Consider the following 21,972-nt stretch of genomic DNA (forward strand, 5'->3'; position numbering starts at 1 on the left):
TCTGTGTTGCATTTATTGAGGAGTACTGGCTTGTCAGTGACCTGCACCTCTTCTGCCTTGCTTTGGAGCTCAGGTCCCTCCAGGCAACACTAGGACAACAGGCTGGCTCTGAGAATGGTTTTAGGAGCCTCTTCATGCCTTCTCTTGCCAGACCCTACCAAAAATCCACTTGGCAACAGCTTTTTAAAGACGTGACTCATGGATAGAGAGGAGTGGAGGGAGATGGAAGAGGGGCCTGGAGGCGGGAGAGGCTGTCTGAGAAACTGTCTCACCCCGGTGAGATCGGTTTATCATCTTGGAGAGACTAGTTTGAAGGAGGTGCCACATCCACACGGTTCTTCAATACCTCCAGAGATGGTGACTCCACCACCTCCCCGGGCAGCCTGTGCCACTGCCTCACTGCTCCTCTAAGAAATTGTTCCTAATACCCAATCTGTTGTGCTTCTTGTGAGCAGCTCCGTGGTGCAGTTATGCAGCGCCTCAGACCCTGCCTGCTGGTGCCAGCTGCACTGCTGCTCAGTCAGCGTGAAAAGAACTGATTTTGCCCAGATTTATTTTTTGTTTTAGCTCCCCTGCTTCACTGTTTCTTGGAGCTTTTTTGCTCCAACAGTTAAGATTCCCCACGCATCACACCATACCCCTGAAGAGCGTGAGTTATCAAAACTCATACAGGTAAATGGTTTCAAACAGTAATAAAGCCAACCTGTCATTTTCAGATTTTGAAGGAGATGTAATGATTTGAATGCCTGGAATGCCTGTTATCTGCATGGTTTGATTAAGTGCTAAGAAGACATCTTAAGATGTTTATTTACAATTGAGTTATTACATAATTATAAATCTTCCATGCAAATTCTAATGCCCAATTCCCATGGAGATGGCTGAGATGGGGAGCAGTGGGCTTTGGATTGCTGCTGTTGTTGTTTAAGGCCTTTTTTCGTAAGTTGATCACTGCCGTGGTTTCGCAAATCTGAATTCTGCATTCTGCTAACCAGCACAATCAACCAACCAGAAGGGGGGGCTGAGTAACCTGCATCACTGCTTCCTTTCAGCGCTTCTCACACGTTCGTCTTGAAGAGACAAAAACGTTACTCTGGTTTTCTTTGATTTTTCCAGTTTTTAATCCCCCTTTGAGTTGCATAGGCACCGAAGTAAAGGTAAGTACACACAGCCCCCTTTCCCATCCCATAATGGTTGCAGAACCGTTCAGGATTCGCCTGACACAAGACCACTGCACAGAGCCTGCCTGAACTCCAGCATCACTTCTGCTATGGCAGAGACTTCCTTTCTCTTTTATTCTTTAATACAAAATGCAGCTCTGAGCCCACATTGAAGGGAAAAGGTATTTTCTTTCACTCTTTAATTCCCAGCCATAGAAGGATGCCTAAAATACACACAGGTACATACTGTTCTTATTTCAGGTGAGCCCACATATTGGTCTCTGGGACCCAAGTTTGGCTGCTTCCATCATATTTTGCACAATAGAATTAGATCATGATTTTTGCCTCCAGGAACTCCTTTATGCATTGACTGGAGGCACCTTGAAGCTTTGCAGAGAATCTGATGTCGAAGCCTTAGGAATGAAAAGCAAATAGCCACGGTTTGGTAGCAAAGCAGCGCTCGCTTTTGTAATTTCTGACCTTTCATTTTGGACATGCCTTACAAAACGAAGCTGTCAGAATCCCATTTTCCTGCTCCAAGTGAAAGGCTGTTTCTGACACTTTTTGCTATTGTCTGGATTGCAGCCTCTTCCAGCCCTCCTCTGTGCAAGGCTCTGTGTTGTTTTCCTCCATAGCTCAAGAGTTATAAAAGCTTTTAGCAAAAGTGGCATTTCCTCCTCCTCCGCTCTGCTGTTGTCACAGCTGATTTTATAGAACAAATCTAATTTTACCTTCAGCAAGCTTTGCTGGAGTTTGTTTTTAACAGCAATTCTTCTAATGATAGTGAAAATGTTCGTTTACATCAAGTGTTCATTTCTCTGGAGAAAAAGATCTTTTTGCCTGGCTTTCTCTGTAGTCCACGTTTTCCTAAAAATTGGAGTAGGTCTTCAATTTATATGAGTACTCTTAACCTCATATTTACTTAGGACATTAAGTATATCAGAAAGAAAATGAAAGTAAACATCTTTTCCTTTAACTAGGTAATCATAAAATCACTGAGGTTAGAAAAGACCCCTAAGATCACCCAGTCCAACCAGCAGCCCATCACACCGTGCCCACTGCCCACGTCCCTCAATGCCACATCCACACGGCTCTTCAACACCTCCAGGGACAGCAACTCCACCACGTCCCTGGGCAGCCTGTGCCACTGCCTCACTGCTCTTTCAGAGGAGAAATGGTTCCTAATATCCAACCTGAACCTCCCCTGGCACAACTTAAGGCCATTACTTATCCTATCACTGTTACCTGGGAGAAGAGAGACCAACCCCCACCTCGCTTTCACATCATTGTAGAGAGAAACATATTGCAGTTGCTTGTTCCCTGGCTCTGCTGTACACTCAGTAGGTATGGATGGACTCAGTTGAATGCATATTACAACAGCACTGTATTTCCAAACCAATGCTTAGTTTTGGAGGGATTTTTCACCTATTTCTTCTTTGTACATGCTCAGGAATCTTGCCTGCTCTTTGCAGTCTTCATCCACCCTGTCATTGCCACAACCTGGTCTTTCATCTAGTATTAAATGTGGAAGTTGGTGACCCTGCCTGTGGTAGGTATTGGAGCTTCATGATCCTTGAAATCCCTTCCAACCCAGGCCATTCTGTGTGATTTCATAGCATTTAATATAATTTTAAGCACTATATTTTGCAGTTCACAGGAGAAGCCAGAGCCGAAGAGTTTATTTCTGACTGGAGAATGACGAATTTCAGATTAGACATCAGATGCCAAGAAAGTGAGGCACTTGATGTGGGAATCCTTCATTCTATCAGAATGTTTTTGTCTATTTATTTCTATTGCTCTGGCTCTTGTAAGAGATGCAGATTATAAAGAACTTCTTAAAGGAAAGAAAGGCAGAGGTTGGAAGGCTTTGAAAAAGAGGAACAACGAGAAAAAAATTCACCAGGGTCTGGAAAAGAGGAGATTGAGCAGGAAAGAAAATAAAGGTGGGAATTTATTTTTCTTTCTAGCTGGTTAGGCTGTACATTATGGGAAAAATGATAAAGGAATTTGGCAGGAGGTATGATTAAAAGACTTGAGCTTTTCAGATTCTTTTTTCTTCTCTGCCCACTGGCAGATGTAGGCTACAGTGACTAATGGCTCCTACGCTGCTGGGAACGGTGGCAGCTGAGGCTGGCATTCACCCTGCAGCACAAGGTGAGGGGTCTGTAGCACAGGTCTTCTGGGGAGCAGCTGAGGGAACTGGGATTATTCAGTCTGGAGAAAAGGAGGCTCAGGGGAGACCACATCACTCCCCACAGCCACCAAGCAGAGCCTCCCTGTTCCCAAGGACACACTCACCTTCCAGAAGCTCTCTATGGGGCTGAGCTGCACACTGCCTCACATAGCTTAGATTGTAGCACTACATCGGTTTAAAACATCCAGTGATTTTTCTCAGGATTAGCTGCAAACTTAGAGAAGTGCTTCCCTTAGACAATGGTCTCCATATTTTTTTTTTCCTTTTTTTTTTTCCCCTGCTGCTGAGGCACTTGGTGACAGAAACTGATTCTTAAGAGTTGAGAGCTGTCTGATCACTTAAGTGGATTTTTATTTCCAAGCTGCTACTGCACATTAGTCAAGAGTTTGATTGATGACCTGCTGTAGGATGTAGCTAGAGCTCCCTTTTAGTGCTGCTGTGCTCAAACACTGTAATTGATTATATGGGTATTGCTATAGACTGTATCGATTCCTTGGGCACTCTGAGCACGGCATTTTTTGGAAACGTGTTAAATAGAGGGGGTGATCAGGCAAGCAGATAGGCAGCACTGAAGTCCTCCAGCAGCCAGTGAGCTCACAGCAGTGGCTGTATGGTACCAGTTAAATTACTGGGAATTCGGCTTGGCCATACTGCTTCTATTCCCAGGGTCTAATGTAAAGCATATGCTCACCAAATTAAAGGCATGTACATTTGTCATCATAAATTCATGCACTGGAGCATAATGAAAGCAGGGTTTGACTACCTTTATAAAAACACTCGGTGCAACCATTAATTTTGTTTCCCCTATGAAACATTCTAAGGAATTTTATGATGTATATTCATGCCAAGGAGTTAGCTGTGTATTTTTGACAATGTTGGATGACACTGATAGCATTATGAAATTTGAGTGCCAGAGGCCTTTACTGTGAAACTTTTCTCCAACAAGGTAAGAATAGTTTTAAAGTCTGAAAGCACACTGGTGGTGCAGCCCCTAATTAAAGATGAGACTTCTATTCTAAAAGCTGTTCCCAGAAACTCTGAGTATAGCTGCTGCTGGGCATTCCTCAAGGACCTGTTTGAGAGTAGAAATCCTAATAATTTTATTACAGACACTTACCTGAATTGCTTTCAGAGCACTGCCTGTCTGTCCCTGGTCTTGGCTTGCTTCAGTGCTTTCTCCTGCCTGAACTGCTGAAAGCCAGTTGGTACAGATGGTGACAGACTCTGACACGAAGGGATTGGATCTGCCAAAGGTTACTGGGATGTGCAACACCATCACTTGGTCTTATTTAAGAGAAGCGTGGTCACCTGGGTGGGCTTTTGGCAGCAGTGGCACCAGTAGCTCTTCTTGCACGGATATGGCTTCTGCAGACAGTGGCTGGCTGTCATTCATTGCTCCTCTCTCCTTCAGCAGTGAACTGCAGAAGTGCTGTGCTTTGAGTGCCCTTGCGAGTAAGTGTAGTTCCTCCATGGCACAACCCCACGTTACTGGCAGAACAGGACAGGCGACAAATGCCGAGATCCTGATTTATTCCAGTCTTTTCTTCTGTGAGATGTAAAAGCCTCCACTTCCACTTCAGTCACCCTTATCTGCCTCCTTCTCTGTCCCACCATACACATGCTGCTCCTCCACCTCTCCCTCCACAAAAATCAAAGGTGCCAATCCTTGCTCAATCAAGAAATCTTGTTTCCATTTTTTTTCCAAGAGCTCAACCGTGAGTTTCAGCTCCAACCATCCACTTCACCACAGCCATAAAACAGCATCAGCAATAGGGTACAAATGAGCGTTGTTATTGTGTGTGGTTATTTTGGTTTGAAGTGTTTTGAGACAGAAGCTCATTTCCCTACACACCAGCAGTGTCCTTGTCGCCTCCACTCAGACTGTCCTATAAAGCCCAGCAGGCAGCAGAAGAGTTGCTCAACATTTGCATTTCAATGTGGTTTCTTGACTTCTACTTTTTTTTTTTTTTTTAATTAATGTAACATTTGCATATTTCAGATCCGGTTTGGGCTTCCTCTGCCTGTGTGTCACAACAGCAGTACAGGGGCTGAAAGAACTCTAAAGGTTCCCATGTTGCCACGTTGCCACAAAGAAAACTGGAGTGCTGAAGCCTAAATTGACTCCTTTCTGCTGAATTTGGGCTTTGGAGGATCATCTAGAAAAAGCAGCGTGATTATTCCTTAAGGAACCCTTTATTTTATGGTTCACTTTCTCTTTCCTAACTATCAAAAGCAATATACAGGCTTCAACCACCTCAGACATCTCTCCTTTTTCATGAATGCTAGCACACTGTGAGGACAGATATCCAAACTCTCATCCTCTCCCATCCCACAACTGGACAAGGTATAAAATAAGCCTGAACCTAGACATCTGACCCAGGCTCCCCTTAGATCAGCTGCCTGGGGATAGAGTGCTCTTTGGCAGCCAGCTCTCCACCAGCAGCAGGTACATCCTGAATCCTTTAATTCCTCACCCTCTCTTGGCTTTGTGAGAGTGCTCTGAAGAACCTGTGTTAATTTCTCCTTGGGAAGCAAAACTGTGGGCTTCTGCTCTCACTGTTGTCCTCCTCAGAGCTTCACATGCCAGTTTCATTGCTTTCCCTGAAGGAGGGTTTGCAAAACCTGCAATTTCTGTGAAAAGATTTGTGATACGGCAATTAAACCTAAAGGGAATGATCAGTAGCAGGTCTAGTGGTGGAGACAGCACTTTCATTCCAATTAACTGAGTTCTAAATGCGAAAAGGCTAGTCCTGGCTCAGGAAGCCATACTGTAATCACATATTAGATTAGTGAAGGATCAGTACTACTGTATAACGTAACATCTTGCTCCTACTAAAGCACGATGGCTTTACAGTGGTTCTCCAAGTAGTCTGTCCTGTACAAAGCAAGTGTTATTTAAGAAGCACATTGGAGCGCTCAAAAACACCTTCAGGACTCACTGGGGGCCCACAGCCACGATATGAACAAATGCACTGCTAACACAGGAAGTGGGAATTTGAAAGTGCCCTTCAAACAGATGGTGGAAAGCAGCAGTAAGAAGTAAAATTAGAGCCTGCAGCAACATCAAGAAGGTGGAAAAGAGCTCTGAGGGATTACCAATGCAATGGCAAGTCCTTCATTTAAACAAATTCAGTATTGCAAACTTCTGACTGAATGCATTGTAGCTATGAAGGTAGATCTGGAATGCAGATATTAAAACACAATTAATTATGCAGTCACCTTAAACAACAGGCTCCTGTAAAACTCTTTGCCAGTATCTGAAGTACACTACTAATCTGCTGAGGAACCCTGAATCAAGTGAACTAGCAATGCATTAACTGGATGGAAAACAGCATGAAACTCGAGCTGAAGTAAATTCTCACCAAAAAGGCTTTACCCAGCTGATTTTCAGGCAACCAACAAGCCACCTTGCTTAAAATAAGGCACCATCGGGGCTGCTAACCTCAGCTTGCAAAACTATTGCTAGTTCTGGTATCAGACAGTAGCTGTAGAGTCTGTTTTGTCTAACAAACTGTGTGACACAACAGTACTTGGCCTACCAGAACCACCAATATAATATCTTTTACCCCCGAGATACACTTATTCTTGTGGGAGAGATGAGCTCTTCATTTCTTTTGGTACACGAGGTCATCCCAGCACAACTGCACGTTGTGGCAAAGATGGAACTGACCAGGAAGTTCATGCAGAGACCTCAGAAATGGAGCTTGAGCATCTCCTTAAGGAACACAGGAAATAATACAACAGGACATAAGAACCATCAACCAGTAATGAGAAAATTCAAAGCTTACTCCATCTCAAGTGGGCCCACTGTCAGACAAAGACAGCTGCCTGCATCTGCTCCACTCAGCTAGGCAGCAGTACTGAAGAGAAGCAGCCATTCCTACAAATCGACAAACAGTCAACACATTCAGGAACTATTCTTTGTTTTATTGAATGATTGAAGCAGGACTACAATCCAGGCATGTTTAAATCGGGTCTTGGTCCAGTCTTATCATCAAAAAGTCTGCTTTTATTATTTTTCTTTTTTTAAATAATATCAACACAAATGGAAGGAATACGAAGCATCCTAACAGGAACTTTTAGCTGTATGCAATGTTATACCATGACCACACTGGTGCTATTTCAGTATTTCTAGACTCTCCATTGTATAGACCAGCCACACTATCACACTATCTCCAAATCATTAAAGCTCAAGGTAAGCCCAGCCATTCTGGCTGCAGTTCACATTTAAGCCATCATCGTGTGATCCAAATGCCATTTCTGCCACTAGTTTCCTAATCTCATAGAAATATTTCTGCATTTAATATATTACTAAAGAATAATAACTATCCTCTCCAAAGTTACATCATAAATATTTACATCGAACATTTACAACTGGTTCATAATATACAACACAACAATTTAGCTATAACTCATCATCTCCCTGTGGAAAAGTTTCAAACAACTCTGCTGTCATCATTTCAGCTTATCTGTTTTGCACACAGTCACGGGCAGTGCAGGGCATTTCCAAAACATGATAAAAAAAATGGAATGATGTTACTTTAATAACAGTTAGTTTGGGGGATTTTTACTTTTTTAAACGAGCAGATTTGAATTTCTAAATCCAATCTAGGCTACTTACTAACAATTAAAATAGGCTTAAGAGGAGGAAAAACAAGATACTTAGAAATAAATACACCTTTTAAAATTCCACAATTAACCACATATTTGTTTTCACTCAACTTAAAGGAGATCTTACTCGTCACTTCCCTGTGCTGGAATACAGTTTAGTTCAATCCATTCTTATCTTCTGATTCGTCATCCTGTAAATAATGCTGTCATACCCAGGATCCATGTTCCAGAGGTTGTAGGAGATGACTATCACAGCTAAAGCAAGGCCTATCATCATCCACAGAATAATGTTGAAGATGACAGAGTAGTTGTAGTTATACGGATAGGCAAGGTTGTATGGATTATCTGTATCACCCTGTAACAAAGAAAATAAGTGCATTATTTTAAAGTCTGCCTGTATACAAAACAGGTGCTGATTACATCAAAAATCCAAACAGTCTAAATAAAAGAGATGCATTTTTGTCCTGTGATTCCGATGCCAGGGCACAAAATGCTGAAGTGATTCTGTGACTGACATGAATGGAATCCAAAGGAATGAGCTGACAGGAGCCTCGTGAAAGTCAATGAAGACTTGTCTGCATCAGTCAGTATCCTAGTCCTTAAAGAACAAAGCCTTACTCAAGTAAGGAAGTGATGCAGTTTGGATGCATTCACGCTTTCAATAGGCAAGACAGACAACCAAGTACAGATACTACCTGTGAAGACTGGAGAATGGAGCGAGTTTTTCTTGTGAGGGGAGAATTAAATGCCTTTACAGCCACCATTTCTACTACTGCATTCCCACCATACAGGTTATACATCTCATCTGCAAACTGGAAGAGCAAAAGAAATTTAATTTAAAACTTCAACTGGAACCAAAGAGGGCTTCATTAGCAAGATAAACCATAACACGTCAGCTTCAGGATTATCAAGACTGGGGGAAGTTGTTAAAAAAAAAAAACAAACAACAACAAAAAACCTGATACACCACTGTCTTACAGTTCCACCAACTAAGTTTCAACTGGCTGACATGTCCTAGATTAAACAGTAATTCAACTTGGTAAATTCATGCTTTTACACTTCTCCATCACACTTTTGACACTCAAAACATACTCAGGTCTTAATAAAGGGTTTTAGCTAATCACTATGAAAGACCATAAGCTAAGGAGTTAATTTCTTAGAGCCTTGGATGTTTAGATTTATACAACTCTGTGGCAAGGGGAAACAAAACACTGCACCCTGGGGTAAAAAGATTTTCACATTTCACTAGGCCAGACTCAGTGAGACATAGTGGTGTTTTTAAGCAAGAAATGTTTCTTTAGGGAAAACAGACCCATTGAGCTCATGTTTATACAAGTTTTAATAGATTCCCACTCCTTTATCCAAAACAGAACACGCATCAGTAAGCTAACTCCCTTGCAGTTAACACAAAAAATGACTTCCATGGTATTGGTGTGAGTTTTGTTTGTTAGATAGAAAGTATACCTTCTGCAAAGTGTCCACAAGAATCTGAGAAGCATCCTTGAATTGCTGAGAGTCTTCTCCATAATGTTTTCCAATTTCTTCCAAACCAGACAGTTCCAGGGAATACAGGTCTGGAGAATGATCTTTGGCCAAGTGCTTGTGTCGGGACAGCTTTGGCACAACATGGAGGGCAGAAAGAATTCCATTCAGAAATAGGTTACTTTAGAAACACACTGTCACAACATCAGTTTGCTGGGACCGATCCCAGCTGCAACACTGACATTTGACTGCAGATGGGAACAGCCTCCAAAAACAAGCAATGCAATCCGTTCCTATCTTCCTATCCACTTCAACTATGGCATTTCTGATCAGCGAGACCAAAACAAATTATTTTACCTCATTTTCTCAAGAGTCCCAATTCTGTCAACCAGTCCTTCATCTAACATGAGCTTGAATTTTTAGAAAAAAAAAAAAAAAAGAAAAAACCCAGCAACAACAAGACAGGAGCTCTATAATACAAAGATGAGAAGCTTCTTGCTTAAAAAGAACATAATTAAAAGCTCATCTCTCAGTTGTAACATTTCTATCACTACCACTGTTCATGCCACATAAGTCACTGCATCCTTTTTGAGCAAATGTTAGTGACATTTGGAAGTAGATGGCAGGGCAAAGAGCATGTTCTTAACTACCGTTATGCTTCCCAAGCAAGAAAATAAGGAAAGCTCTGCAAGTTTCTCACAGACTACTTCTTGTGGGTATGGAAAAAGAGTAATTTAGAATGCCCTCTGCTCTCAGAAAACAGAACACAAAAGAAGCTACAAATGTCTGAAGTTCTTATTTTCTTCCATCAGTAACAAATACTTTGAGAATGCATTATTTAAACTGATGCAACCCAGTAATGACACACTTGAGCGTATAACGCTGGTTGCAAGTACCCTGGACATGGATTCACTACCTTTAAATAATGTGTGAAGTCTGAGACCTCAAATGTAAAGGAAGTGTTTAAAAATAAGAAATAAGTCTTACCAGGGTTACAATATCACGTAGAACTTGCAGTTCTGAGAGAAAAAGTAAGTCAACCTAGAGACAAAGATGGACAATTACTTTGATGGCACCAGAGTTTGAGAAGCCTCGTTATGCTTTAACTCTACATATTTTAGAACTGTGTCTGTTGCAGCATCCAAACTTGCTACAAGGAAATTATTCTTTTAATAAAGCTTACAAAGGAACTTAAACCTTAGTTCTTACAAGTCAATTAGGAAAAGAAGGGGGACTTCTCCTCAGCACAGGAAAAAAAAAAAGGGAAAATAGAAAAGCATCTTAGGAAAAAACACTAACTCTGTAAGTACTCTTTATGGCTTTTTTACCTCATTGTTCCTGCTGAGTGAGTTGAGAGGAAGGGAGCTGAGAATGGAGTTGTCCTGGAACAAGCGGTTCCGCAGCTGGCGCAGCGTGACAGAAAGATCCTCAAATACAGAGTTTGCCTTGCCCACCATGTACACTCGCTGCAGGAACAGCCATTGTACAATAAGAACAGAAGTTAGAATCATAGAATCGCTCAGGTTGGAAAAGACCTTAAAGATAATCAAGTCCAACCACAACCTAACCAAACCACCCTAACTCTAACAACCCCCCACTAGCTCTTTACTTTACAGCCCTCCTTAGCTCTTTACTTCCTCCAATCACACAATAATCATCAGCCATACTTGCAAATCACCCTCCAAAGCAAAATACTTTCACATAGTAACTGGTTTTGCTCCAGTCATACAAGTTTGTTTGACCACCTAGAGCATCTGCTATCAGAAGCGAAGCAATACTCACTTCCTCACTGGGGGCCAGCTGCAAGACTACAGGAGTTTCTTCAGAAAACAAATTATGAATAGCATTTGCAACACTGTCCAGACTGAAAGGAACAGCCTGAAACACAAAGTTTAGTTAGATTTTTGGGTAAGACGGAAACTAGAGACTCTGTGATGATCATTTGAAATTATTCATGAATACTGGAGATGTAGTAGCTTGCCAGAGCAATTTTGGGGCAGCTCATCTGAAGCCACAGCAGCAATTTCTGAAGCAATTAAAGACTAGAAACTTTCTTTTTTTTTATTAATGGGATATACAGGAAACATGGACAAAGTACACTTCAGAACTTTCATGAAGTAACACGTATGAATAGGACACAAGGTTTCTTCATATTTAAGGGTTCTGCATGTTAGGTATGTTACATGGTTTGGTTCTGGCAATCTTCAACCAGTTTTACTGAACCCAAAAGGGAAAGCCTAGCTCAGAGTCAGACTGGGTTATTCATGGCTACAGCCTGACCCATCATTCAAAGGGGAATACGTGAACTTCAAGCAAAGTTAAAATGATGAGAGCATCAAGCACCGTGGTCTTGTAATCAGAACGGAAGAGTTGCACGACTGCTCCAGATGTGCATACTCACATTCTCAATAGGGTAAGAGATTCCTTTTGCAGGCAACGTCAGCTTGTCCACTCCTTTCACAGTCACTAACACAGCAGCGCGGGGCCTGTGAAACAGATCGCCCGCTGCAAGCCCAGGCCAGGGAAGGTCCTATTAGAGAATAGTAAAAACAAATACAACAATCACCACCACCACTTGTATTTCAGAGGAAGAAAGACAAAGGAACCCATCCTGATCACTACAGCAAAATTAATTAGTGTCTTGTAAGTATCTCTGTACAGGACAGCCTGCTGGAAATTCGTGGGCAAGTACGTAGCACAAGAACACTTCCACCTTACAAAACACTTCTCAAGTTAATCATGAAGAAACTCTTAGTTGAAAAGCTGTCAGCAAGTTCATAAGAAAGCAAGCATGCACTCAGAGAGCACTGTACAAATATTTCAAGAGATACATTCCATAACTAAAGCAGAAGAATAGGCTTTATTTAGAAAGTGAAGCTTTGATTTTAAAACAAAAAAAAAAGAAAACTAACACCTTCATAAAATAGCACCAAAACGTATTTGGGCACATTAAAATACTGACATCTTGATAATTCAATATGAGAAAGATATACAGGGAAGAACGTTAGTTAGACAATTCACCACTTACAAATTTGCAGGCACTGAATTCAAACAAGATTCTCCATTTGTGTAAAAAATATAAACGCCCAAGCTTCGTGAAACCAAACGATTTAGGGTTTGGATCTGAAAAACCATTGAGCTTCCCGTAACAAGAAGAGAACACCTCATGACTGTACTTGAGAATTTCCAGTGCGATGCAGTAAGGATTCTAAAATCCCCAACCTGCCACACCATCAGGTTCTTTTCCTGGACTACAGCCTTGAAGTAGACTGCAAAATGAGCATTATGGACTCACGGTACTCTCAATACCAGTGTGGGAAGCTGCTTACATTGTAACCTCTGCCTTAGTGACAATGCTGATAGCAGCTTTCAATTTCAGGGTTTAACTACATAAAGCAATTTGAAGAGTTTCCTTCCTTCTTTGCTTTCCAGCATTTTTAAATGGTTCTGTGGACCCATAAAAGCAAATCAATTCCAAGTTTTGCTAATGGAAAAGAGTGAGTACCAAATCACCTCTTTCTCTTTATAAGCATGTTCTACATGAGGATGACCAGTATGCTGAAAGTCAAGTTCTCTAAATGAGCCAAAACCCACTATTCTGGTGAGTTTCTTTACATGCAGTGTATGTAGTACCATCTGCACTACTGTTCTTTTCCTTGATAAAATATTACATGTATACATACTGTGATTACTAAGCTTAAGTTATTTTTTGTCACTATTGTCATGATTACAAACGTAACTGACAGCACAATACTTTCAGACAAGTTCCTAAATACAGTTTCAACAGGCCTGTATTCAAAATATGGGAGAAACAGGAAACAGCTGCCCTTGCTAGCACTGCAAGAATATCCCAACTTGCTGCTTTGAGTATCTGGTTGCATGGACACTGCAGGAGACACCCTGCCATTAAAAACTTTCATGTGCTACTTCAGTAGCCACTCACCCCTTTTGAAGCCCAGGGGAAGATTCACTGGGCAACGTGAAATAAAGCCATAGGCACCTACTCACCTAAGTCAAATATCATTAAAGCTATACTCAAAGGTCTAATTTGGCAAACAAATAAGGTTTTCAAATCTTTGGATTATTTCCTAAGCATCCTATGTCAAAGTTTGTCTGCTAAGTGCACAGGGGCAGGACCCACGCAGATGGGTTTCAACTGAACAACACTGCAAAAGCCTCTGCAGGCTTGCTTCCTTCTGTAGCTGATGACTCAAACTAACCAGCAAGCACAGCCCTTTTTTCTGCTCATATGACCAATACAACTCTGTGCTTGGAAACCACACTCTGTTAAGTCATACATGCCTCACAATAAACAGGACAATATCTTATATATTCCAACACATGACAGGAAGCACATTAAATGAGCAGCTCTGCAATTCTAGAGTCATTTTGCAGCCAAGACCTCAAACTTACCTCTTCAATAGAGAAGCCCATGAATAACGAAGCCACATCTGGGATCCGATCGCCAGGGATTGGCCAGCCTCCATCTCGAAAAACAACTGACTGAGGTGATCGTAAGATACTGAACTCATCCCCACACACACCTAAAAGCAAGCAAAAAGTGCTGTCAATTTCTTACAGTCTTCTTCATTCATTCTTGTCCTTCTCACAGCTATCCACCTAAGCAGAGGTAAGTAATGAGTAACGTTTGTTTTTGTGTTCTGGAGCACAGGATAAGGTTTCTATTTAGTTAAGACTAAGGATGGACAAATCCACATTTGGATTAAGGCAAAAGCACAGTACATATATGTACACTCACCGGTGGATTAAGTGTTACAATGCAGACCCATGAAGCCAGCCCTCAGCAAAGTCAGGAGGGCTCAAAACACCCTGCTACGCACCAGCACAGCTGATTTCTTCCTGAACTGCTTGGCATAAAAGCTCTTTCTGTGCAGACAACAGCCTGAGACACTGAACTCAGAGCAGACAAGACCAGCTCAGTCCACCTGTGCTGGCTGAAGCAGAGTGCTGCCAGTAGCAATCCAGCTCCTGCAGAACAGCTCCAGTTGCCCTCTCGGACACAGAAGGCCACAAGGCATTTCTTTTCCACCATGCAGTACTGGACCAAGGCTGGCAGTGCACAGCCACAACCCACAGGACCTCTCAGATTGGGATCCCCCTTCACTCTATTCCACATTACCCTCAGTAACAAAGCAGAATGAAGGTCAGTACTGAAGTCAGTACATTGGGTTGATATTTATTCTGTAATAAGGTCAGAGCAGACTCCATAAAAATGAGAGATGGGATAGTTCAATTTAACACATATGATGGTAATGCTGTGTGCATGCAAGCACCCAGCTGCCTACCTGAATTCATTTTAAAACATACTTGGTGCAAATGTGCCTATCAACAGGCAAATGGAAAAGGAAAGAAAAAAAAAAAAAGTGGTACACTGAGGTTAAATGAATGTTAAGAAAAACAACAATCAATCTGACCTTGAGGATGTTGCTTTATAGCCTGGTTGTGACTCTGCATACAGTGTTGACAGTAAACTGAGCCGTATTACAACAAACGCCACAGGACCAAAGTACCGTGCATAGGTAAAAGGAGAGCAGGAGGAAAATGGGCTGGACTGACAGATGCACAGAGTGTAGATCCAAATGTGGCTTAGTTTTATGTTGGTACCTGTTCACTGGATGGCCTGCTGTCAATGTTAATGGCACAGCAGTTCATACCCCCATGCTCCGCATGGCAGCAATGTTTCCACCCCCATTTGCTTGAGAAGGAATTCACAAAACTGCAATATGCATTTTTCATAGAACCATTAATGCTGGAAAAGGCCCCTAAGATCACCCAGTCCAACCAGCAGCCCATCACACCATGCCCACTGCCCACGACCCTCAGTGCCACATCCACACAGTTCTTGAACACCTCCAGGACAGTGACTCCACCACCTCCCTGGGCAGCCTGTGCCACTGCCTCACCGCTCCTTCTGAGAAGAAATTGTTCCTAATATCCAACGCGAACCTCTCCTAGAGGGAGAGGCCATTGCCTCTCATCCTACTGCTGTTACCTGGGAGAAGAAGCCAACCCCCTCTTCACCACAACCTCCTTTCAGGTAGCTCTAGAGAGCAGTGAGGTCTCCCACGAGCCTCCTGTTCTCCAGACTGAACAATCCCAGCTCCCTCAGCCGCTCCCCATCAGACTTTGTGCTCCAGACCCCTCACAGCTTCACTGCCCTTCCCCAGACACTCTCCAGGGCCTCGATGTCTCTCCTGCAGCGAGAGGCCCAACACTGGAGGTGCGGCCTCACCATCGGCTCAGCCTGTAGCATTTCACGCCGAGCTTCCCTCGCCCGACACCAAGGAGGCCCGGTGACAGCCGCACCGGTCAGCGTGACGGCCCCCAGGCCCGAGGCTCGCAGAACTGCAGCCTCCCCCCATCCCCACAGCCGCGGCCCGGCTCCCTCACGCCCCGGCCCCGTCGGCTCACCGGCGAGACAGGCCGAAGCCAGCAGTACGGCCACCCCCAAGCCGCGGACAGCCATACCGCCCGCCGTGCCGCCAGACCCCTCCGAGAAAACGCCGCGCTGCAGCACCGCACCGAAAACCCCCAGTGCCCGCCTGCGGAGGACGGGCGCCGCGACCAATCCGCAGGCGAGGTTCGGACGGCGAGGCGGGACTCTACGGGAGTGACGGCGGATCTGACCATTCGGCAACGAAATCACCCCCGCCTTGTCACGGGACCGAGCGGTCAGCTGGGTGCTGCCGCGATGAGGGAGGAGCCTTGGTTTGAGTGGCGTTTCCACTCGGCCAATCTGATCGCGGGAGAGCTCTGCACCATTTCCCCCACTCGCCGTATAATCGGAGGTCGAACCTCACAGGAACGAATGGACAACTGAGTTGTCCAATCGAAGCCTTTCCCCTCCCACTGAGTTGGGAGGAGTTGCGGACTGAGAGGGCGGGCTCTGCGCTGGGGTGGGAATAAGCTCTGATTGACAGCTGAACAAGCCAGTCAGGGAGCGAGGGCTCTGTGTCAGGGCTCCGCGGCTGTGGGGCGTAGGCTGGTGCGGGGTAGGTCGGGACAGCCAAGTAGAGAGCATTGGTTGCGAGTGTGAGGGGTAGAAGCAGGGGGCAGGGCGAATAAGGCTGCTTTAATGAAGTTATGTGTTCAAGGCCAGGTTGGATGGGGCCCTGGGCAGCTTGGTCTAGTATTAAATGTGGAGGTTGGTGGCCCTGCGTGAGGCAGGGGGGTTGGAGATTCATGATCCTTGAGGTCCCTTCCAACCCAAACCATTCTGTGATTCTGTGAAATAATTTAAATCAGAGGGCTTCATTTGGGTGTTTCTTACATTCCTTTTCTGCTACTTTGAATTGCTTTCTGAAATGGCACTAGAAACGTGGCTTACGACCAAATCTTTCTTCTCTCTTGTGTTTTCCAGTTCCTGTTTTTTTGTGTGTTTTGTTTTTTCCTATGAGGAAGTAGCACATAGAAGCAGTGCGTTTCATTATGAAGCCGTTAGGTCCCTGTAACTCTGCTCACTGCTCTCGGGTGCCCGCTGGTATCGGCGCGTCACATCACCGCTTTACAGGCTGCCAGAGCTCTCGCTGTTTTCTCCAGGCTTCATTTAGATCCCAGCTGTGCTATGCAGAGTGGGTTTTGTAGCACTGTGAGCAGTATTTGTGACCAGGTCTATGCGCAGTGACATTACTCAACTGATTTCTTTTTGAGCTCAGGGCGACTAAAAAAAAAAAAAAAAAAAAAAAAGTAATAAAATGAGACAACATGCACATTAGGTCAGAAATAATATTTATTAAGCCATATACTGGTAGTAGCATTCACAAAATCAAAGTGCCAGCTGTAGGCAAAATAGCAGAATTGACTGCCTGCGTTAGCACTGTGCTGTGCAGAAACGTCTGCGGTGGCAATTGCTCATGTGGTGTTTAGATGCTGCCTTTGCCTCGAGCTCTGTCTATACTAACAGCACTGAAGATGAAATGATGGTAGAAGAGGGAGTATGAGAAAAGGACTAAGTCAAAGAGCCAGCCATTTGTCTGTACTGGACTGTTGCCTCATCATTTGGGTTCTTTGTATCGCTACTGTGGTTGCTAGCAGAAGTAATTCTCTCAACCATTTCCCAAATCCTGCTGTAACTGAAGAATATTTGCATAACTATTGCAGATACCAGGCCAGTCATACTCTGCAAGAGAGAATTAATTCCTGGCACCGGGTAACCATTCCCTGTAGTCATTCAAGGCCAGGCTGGATGTGGCTCTAGGCAGCCTGGTCTGGTGGTTGGTGACCCTGCACATAGCAGGGGGGTTGAAACTAGATGATCTTTGTGGTCCTTTTCAACCCAGGCCATTCTATAATTCTGTGATTTATTGCTACCAGGCCGTTCTATGATTCTGTGATTTAGAGCTACCAGGTCCAGAATCATTCCCTTTGGTACCAGGCATTACACTGTCACAGAAAATTGATGCACAAAAATGAAGCATAAACTTTTAAAATAAAATTGAGAACATAAAACACTGTCTGTCTTCTGTGGCACTTTCTTATCTTGGCGTGCCAACGGAACATGTGCTTAACACAGGATGGTTGGACATCCCCTAGCCTGTGTGTTGAGGGAACGGAACAGGTCCAAAGAGCCTGACAGGCAGTTTTGGGACTGCTGACATGCTGGGAGGCCAGGAGGTGAGATGATTGATTAGAAGCACATATGCCTATCTTGGCTGTCCATTTACACTGCTTGCAAGCAATGAGTCTCAAGTGAAGAGCTGTTAGCCCCTGCCACTGAATTACTTTGTGGTTTCAGCTCTCCTATCTCTGTTTGCCAATTCTGTCTATGTGAGCAGGAGCTGCGTTCCTGCCACAGTGGTCACCAAGACTAAATTAATCAATGGCATCTCAATTTCTAAAGGGCTTGGGAAAAACAAAACACCCTTTGTTAATGAGCTAAGACTTAGGCTGCATCAGAGCTGATTTCCTGAATACTGAAATCATATGAAAAGTGTAAATGCTGCCCTCTCTAAAAAGTGGAGGTGTTTTCCAAACCTGTTTATGAAAGAAAAGTGCCTTCGTCTTCTGTCAGTCGATAGCTGACTTTGTTGCTTTAAAAGTGGTTTACTAGCTTTCTCACATGTGGGACTGAGCCACAAAATATGCACAAGAAACCTATTTTGCTGTCCTTTTTGCTAGATCCTTTATGTTCTTCATATAACAACATACTCTTCCATGTTTTCATAGCAGTTCTCTCCACAAGTTTGTTTATTGCTTTGCCAGGACCTTGGGGCTCACTGGAGGTCAGCATGCCATGGAGGGCATTTCTCATGGTGTGGTGTTTGCAGCCTGAACGGTGTTAACGGCTGGAAAAAGGTATCAGTGAGGCAGCTGACATGGATAAGGACCTTGCCTCTCTCCCCTGTACTTTGGCCTATGCAGCCTTCTCAGCCCATGAGTGATCTGTCTGCATTCAGTGACCGTGGGTGATTTTAAGAAATGTATTTTACAAACATGTTGTTCCCGTACACAGCGCTGCAATCTGGCAAGAATATCTTTTTCACTTAACAGGTGTGAGGGAGATGGTCATCTGTAATGCCCGCCAAAGAGATACTTCATTTCAGAGTCTCATTACTCACTATATTTTGATGAAGTCAGCATAACGAAAACACATTTGAATGTGCTATAATGCATTGAGGATAAGCAGAGAGTATGGTTTTAAAGATACATGATTTAATTAAATGTACACAGCTACTATAGATTGAGGCTATTGCACTAAAGAAGAAGGAAGCCTGGGAGAAAAAAAAAAAAAAAACAGGATTTTCCTGAGACTGGGGAGAGAATGTGAAGCATGTGTTCATGATGCGTGTGAATTATAGTTGAATTGGTCATTAAATTTTCATTCACACTTTCTTAATTTTAGCAGAAAGGACTTAAGCAAAGCAGATTTGCCAGCGGACTTCGGTGGATGGTTTCAATAAGCATCACTTTATAGTGAACACTTTTGGCACCATCTTGTGGTCGAAAATACTGCTGCACTCTCTACGGATTTGTTCTCAAACCAAAAGTTAAACAAAACACAGCCTCTCAAGGGCGCTTTGTTTGGTGTCCCTCCTGTAGTTCTGCCCCACTAGCAAGGCCTTCTGGTAAACAGTGGGTAAAAGCATCACTGACGTGGATGGCAGTGACTGTGTTGTTACTTTAACCCATCTCTTAGCTCTGCAGAAAGCTGTTTTTTGCAGAGCTTGTTTTCCTGAACTTCAGAAAGCTGAACTGACTTGTTGAGAAGTGAGATGAACGTCAAAGCTAGGGCAGGGGAAGAGGCAAGGATGCATAGGTGGACACAGGGCAACAGAAGTCTTCCCATTTCAGTGACCTGATAGCATTCAGTGAGCTCAGGCTGTACTGCGTCTCTTTGCCTTACATCTAAGCTCAGAGGCCATAATTAAACACTCATTTTAATCCAGCTGCTGTTGCCAGAAGAATTCTGCATTCCCTGCCCTTCTTTGCGCTGTCTCCATTGCACTGGAGCTCAAGCCAAGGGAGCTTTCCTTCCTCTGGGAAGAGAAAAAGCTTATGAGAAGATGAAAGAAACAAACTGGTCAAAGAGGCTCTCAGAAAACAAGGAAGCAGACTTAAAAATAGAAAATGGAGGGCTTTGCTTGACCAGCTCTGTGAAGAAGCGTTCCTAGCCATTGTGGATTTAGGGTGAGATGAATAATCTCAACTGGTTTGAATGAAGTGACTTGAAATGAAATATAAAGATAAGCCTCTATGAAATGTCAAATAAAAATGTCTTTCATATAATATCCTAACACAAGCTTGAATGCATGCACAAAGAAACAGCCTTGAGGTGAACAATTCTGCTAAGAACTGGTGAAACAATTCTCACAGTCTGGATAATAATCTGAATAATCTGAAATAGTGGAGAAAATTGATTTAAAAAAAAACCTGCTATTTTGGAGATGTGTAAAAAAACTTTAGATTGATTAATTTAATTTTGCTTATTTCTTAGAAAAAATAAACATAGTAAAACCTATGAGAACAAAGGTCTTTCTGATAGACAGTTACCTTTTAAAGACCATATTATACAGGTCCTGTGTACTATTTTAATGTATATTAATCATGTAACCATGTCTAGTGTGCATTTGCAGAATTCAGTGTTTGTTTGTTTGTTTGTTTGTTTTTCTCATGGATCTCTGTACTGTCTGCTCTTGGAGCATGTAAAAATATTTACCTCCCTGTATTCAAAATCTAAATGAAGCCCTAAGTGCTGCTGCATTCACTAGGAACAATGTAGAAGCATCAGCAGCAATGTTAAACCTGAGCTGGGACTGTGATGCCATAGACATCTGCCCAAAAGGAATACATGGATTTGCAGTGCATCACAGCAGTTCTTGTGCCAACGAGGTTTTGTAATTACCTGCTGGAATTGAAGAACAACTCGAGGAAGAGGAAATTTCTAGTTGAAGTAATTGTATTAGTGAGGTGCTCTGAGAGGTGGTTTGGGAGCTACAAGTACATAAGTGCAGTACCTCTGGTATGCTTCTATGCAGGAATTCTGGGTGTTTAACTTATTCCCATTCTTTCTCTGACCTCCTGTAAGAAATACAGGGCTACAATCATTGGCAGCTCTGGTCAGGAAAACGTTGTTCAGATCTCAGGGTGGTCCCACTGGTGTCCCACCAGCCGGTCAGTTGCCATTGTAAGAAAACATTGCAATATTTTTCCCCAAAGCAACTCAGCTTGCCTCTGCCACTTGCTCCAGCCCCTGTTTTTACAGTCAAGAGTCCTGTCAGAATCAGAAATGTCACTTTCTCTTGACACTGAACAAGGAGCTTTGTTCCAGTAAGGGTTACCCCCCAAAACTACGCTGTCTCTTTCATTGGAAAACTTCTGCCTAGAACATTCTTCTGTAAATAAATTCAGCATTCCAGTGTGCTGATGCTGTGATGACACTGTGTTGTACTGTACTCTGCTTGGCTGTTGAAGAGAGACATTGTGGTGTGGATAAATCACAGTACTTGTCCCAAACATGAGAGCTTGTAAAATTCGTGCTGTTACGTCTTGGGCCAATGCTCTGGAACAATGTGGAGATGTTTAGAAGCTGTTGCAGTATTAATCTATAAATTACTTGTTCTGTGACAGCATTTTTTTGAAGCTTATGTAATAAAAATTAAATAGTGATAATGTTTTTTGAAGGAGAGGCATTAAAAGTGCTTTATTTTGCAGACCAGGGCAATAACATGTTAGGTAGCGTCAAAGCATTAAACAAGATGTTTTGCATCATTAACACTATATGAAATGGCTTAACAAACCAATAAAAGACTAAAACAAAGTTATCACATGATACAGTTTTTGAAAGTGCCAGACACAATTTTTCTGAAGCAAATAATTTTCCAATAAAGCTAGTTGGAATTTAAAGGAACGTAATTTTCCAATTACTGAGTATGATACCAAATATCACAGTTGAATACTGCTTTGCATATTCAGCGTACTGTATGTATGGTGCATAGCAGCCTGCTGAAATAGAAGGGAAGAATGAGCATTATTCTTCCAACTTTGTAAGTAGGGCAAATAAAGGAATTA

The 21,972-nt window shown here is 43.0% G+C and overlaps 1 protein-coding gene across 1 annotated transcript; it reads right to left on the reverse strand.

The window, feature by feature from the left end:
• Positions 1-7,257: 7,257 nt before the first annotated feature.
• On the reverse strand, positions 7,258-16,051 carry ATP6AP2 (ATPase H+ transporting accessory protein 2). Its single transcript, XM_003202996.5, has 9 exons — positions 15,877-16,051; positions 13,858-13,988; positions 11,846-11,974; positions 11,227-11,322; positions 10,773-10,910; positions 10,432-10,485; positions 9,427-9,576; positions 8,658-8,774; positions 7,258-8,317 (listed from the first exon to the last, which is right to left on the reverse strand). Exons 1-9 carry the CDS (start codon positions 15,929-15,931, stop codon positions 8,123-8,125), a joined length of 1,065 nt encoding a protein of 354 aa, XP_003203044.1. The 5' UTR covers positions 15,932-16,051; the 3' UTR covers positions 7,258-8,122.
• Between the last annotated feature and the right edge of the window lie 5,921 nt (positions 16,052-21,972).

This window comes from Meleagris gallopavo, chromosome 1, assembly GCF_905368555.1.
Source record: "Meleagris gallopavo chromosome 1, MGAL_WU_HG_1.1, whole genome shotgun sequence".
In the NCBI taxonomy this organism is placed as follows: domain Eukaryota; kingdom Metazoa; phylum Chordata; class Aves; order Galliformes; family Phasianidae; genus Meleagris; species Meleagris gallopavo.